Source organism: Heptranchias perlo, chromosome 8, assembly GCF_035084215.1.
Source record: "Heptranchias perlo isolate sHepPer1 chromosome 8, sHepPer1.hap1, whole genome shotgun sequence".
Taxonomy (NCBI): domain Eukaryota; kingdom Metazoa; phylum Chordata; class Chondrichthyes; order Hexanchiformes; family Hexanchidae; genus Heptranchias; species Heptranchias perlo.
Genome location: NC_090332.1, coordinates 80,838,181 through 80,841,828, shown reverse-complemented (window position 1 = coordinate 80,841,828; position 3,648 = coordinate 80,838,181). Strand labels below are relative to the sequence as shown.

The following is a 3,648-nucleotide window of genomic DNA, read 5'->3' as shown; positions in this document are numbered from 1 at the left end:
AATAAAAAGTTTGTAATTACTTATTCTGTTCAAGAAGTGTGACACACGGGATGATGTTGTGACCCGGGAGCTCAGCTAAAATCACGACTGAAGTTGTTACCAACTGGGCTAATGCGGATCTCTCGACATCGTTACTAAACGTTTCTACTTTAACAGTTCTTGCTGTGCTGACCTCGAGTCAGTGATAATCATTTACTTTGATTTGATCATTTCGACCTTGATCATCCTTTCACTCTTTTTTAAAGTAACGGTTACGCGACTTGGTTTCCAGTGCAAAGAGTTAAGGCTGTAACCTGATAACATGGTAACAACAACAAAAAAGTTTGCACTTGTGGACATTTTATTTTGCTTTAAGAAACTGTAATTTTCAAACGATTTCGGGAATGTGGTGTTTTTGTGGTGGGGGGGGGGGAAAAAGCAACCAACGATTGCCAGAATGTCAACTTAAAAACTGCTTTGTAACCTGTTTTCGTAAAACAGTTCAAACGTCTCTTTGGAAAGTTATCAACTTTTTGCCCTTCATGCTCAGCCTTATACACTGAACCGAGCAGCATTTGTTTAGCAATTCAGATCATAAATGTGATTCTGCAAAACTGGAAAATCCGGTCCAAAGAGTTAAAGTAACACTTTCAATTCACCATTAAATATTGGAAAAGAATATCTCCACCACCCCTCGCTACATCTACAGGGCCTGATTGTAAAGGGAGAAATGTCACTGCACCCTTATGTGGGGAGTTAGAAAGGTTACAAGCGCTTCGATCTCTTCGGATGATTTTTTTAAAAAAAAAAGTGCTTTGAAACTTGTTTAAAGTTCTGCAGACCGCTACACGAGAAGATTGGAGAACTCGCAGAGTTGTCAGGTCGATCGTCAGGGTGTGGGTTGATTGGCAATGGTACAGTATCCACTCAAATCACTTACATCACAGTCTCAGCCCTTACGAACTTCCTTCCTTCCGTGTGCAATTCGGCCAATGTATTTAAATCTGAGCTCCCGGGGCTATTTTAATAACATACACGGGACAGTCCGAAAGAACTCGTTTAGCGTCGGCTGAAGGGAAGGGGCAAAGGAGACTGCAAACGAGACAAGGCGCCCTGTCTATATATTTGTTGAATACAACAACCAGATAATGCTGGGCGTGTTGATCTATGTGATCGCTCTTGTGCCCTTGGTGCACTCGGAGAGAAGCAAACAGCAGCCGGAGGAGTCGGTGCCGACGATCTGCGTTGGGAACTTCTGCTACAGTCTGCAGCGGGAGCGCAGGAAGTTTAACATGGCCAGAAACATCTGCAAAGGTGGACTGGGCGACGCGATGACGGTGAGGTCCACGGTGGCGGCCGAAGCCATCTCGGTTCTGCTGCAGAGTGTCAGCGACCACCAGGGCGAGAACTTCTGGATCGGTTTGCAACTTCACCAGAAGACCTGTCCCGGCGACACCACCCGCTTGAGGGCTTACCGGTGGGTGGATGGCGACTCCAACAGCGATTACAGTAACTGGGGGGCGCTCTCCACAACCTGCGGACCCAGATGCGTGACTGTCTCCAAAGGCGGGACTTGGCAAGACCGACCGTGCAACGAGAAAGTCGACGGGGTGCTCTGCGAGTTCAGGTACGACGGGATGTGCAAAAGCCTGAGAGTGGACAACGGCTCGCTCACATACCGCACCCCGTTCGGCACCGAGAGCTCCGACCTGTCCGAGCTGCCCCCCGGCACCGTGGCGTCGGTTGCCCCCTCGGGGCTGAGGTTCGAATGCAAGGGAAGGGGCAACGGGACCTGGGCTTGGGACTCTCAGACCCCGGCTCCTTGGGACTGCGAGGTGGAGAACGGCGGCTGCGATCACACGTGTGAATCCCAGGGTGGGCCGAGATGCAGATGCTTCCCGGGGCATGAGCTGAACCAGGACAATCAGAGTTGCTCCCTGGTCGACCCGTGCCAGGGCACCGACTGCCAGCACTTCTGCTTCGTGGAGTCCGGGTCTCCGTTTTGCATGTGTCAGGACGGCTACCGACTGGCCGCGGACGGCAGAAGATGCGAAGATGTGGACGAATGCATGCAAAATCCTTGCGAGCAGAGATGCGTCAACACCGCAGGTAGCTTCGCTTGCCAGTGCTTCTCTGGGTTCTATCTGTCCAGTGCCAACAAGTGTGAGGATATCAATGAGTGTGCCCAAACTCCCGGGCTATGCCAACATAAGTGTGCCAACACGATTGGGAGTTTTAACTGTATCTGTTATTCCAGGTATGAGCTGGATCCCAATGATCAGAGGCTGTGCATATTCCATTGCGAGACCAACACCAATCCCTGCGAAGCCCGCGGGACTGGAGACAGGCTCGACTGCCCAGTTGGTTACATTCTCGACGATGATGTTAAGAAATGCTTCGACATCAACGAGTGCAATTCGGACATGTGCGATCATCTCTGCACCAATACTTTTGGGAGTTTTAAATGCGCTTGCCAACCGGGATACCAGCTCCAGGCTGACGGGACAACCTGCGAGAGTGAAGACGGGTCGGGCAGTTCCGACACAATACCCACGTCCGAGCCGACACTCAGACCAACACTGCCCACAGACCATGTCGCCGGCGCTGGGCTGTCGCTCGGGGTTGTCCTCGGTAGCATTTTTGCCATCGCGGTGGTGATTTTAATACTTGCCGGCCTGGGGCATCACCTGCTTAAAAAACGGGGCAAATGGCAGACATCGACCAAGTATAAATCTGCCAATTTGGAGCAAGATGTTAATCTCAGTCAGGTCACATCTGGAGATGACCACAAACAGCAGTCTCAATACACTGATGACAAATCTAACGTGGGGACCTGATTTGGGCAATATTTGAAAACTTTATATAGGAGGGGGAAAAAAAACTTTATGTGAAGACACTTTTTTAAAAAAAACAATGATTTGAAGTTACAACAAACGACGTGAAGCTGTGGGCCGTGTGTACTTCCCATCTCTGAACCGAATGGGTTCCCACTACATTCCTCTGAGCGCTATTTTTAGGCAGGTATCAACCCGTTTCAAGATAAAGTTCATACTCGAACTTCACCCATAGCCTTGGAGTTGGCTAAATTTGTGTGGGTTTGCTGTTGATTCAATTGCATTTGGATATACAGTATTTCCTCACAGCTGACTTCGTTTATGGGCGTCCTTGTTATTCAGGTTAGGGGCAGCCTCTGCAAACCAAGCAAAGAACTGCGGAGATCCTCACTTTTGTTAATTTGGAGCGGTAGTTATGCAGGCTTAAGCAGTGAAAGGCTGGATCTCGGACCTTCTCGTTTGATCGAGATACTCTCCATCCATATACATTATTGTTTAGTTGTCTGAGCCTGTCACCCACATGGTGAGAAATGATTTTGTCCATCCGAAATCACATTAGATCACTTCTCGGGCGTTAGTATTAGCATTAAACGGAAGAATCGTTTATACAGCTGGAGGTTCTTCCAATGAATATTCGCGCGTTTTGGGGAGAGGGGTGGGAGGACGAGAATCTGTACATCTATATTTATTATGTTTTTTTAACTATCTGTATAATCATTTTTAAAATCTTTTTCAAATTTGTAAAAATCCGAAGATGTCTCTTCGTTCATTTGAACTGAATTATATTGCTTATTTTTTAATAAAGATGTATGGAATAATTTCTAAAAAAAAACAA

General features: G+C 47.8%; 1 protein-coding gene across 1 annotated transcript; it reads left to right on the top strand.

Annotated features, from left to right (window-relative positions):
• The first annotated feature begins 976 nt into the window (after positions 1-976).
• thbd (thrombomodulin) lies at positions 977-3,648 on the top strand. The gene has a single exon (XM_067989413.1). The coding sequence runs from the start codon at positions 1,128-1,130 to the stop codon at positions 2,814-2,816; it is 1,689 nt and encodes a 562-aa protein (XP_067845514.1). The 5' UTR covers positions 977-1,127; the 3' UTR covers positions 2,817-3,648.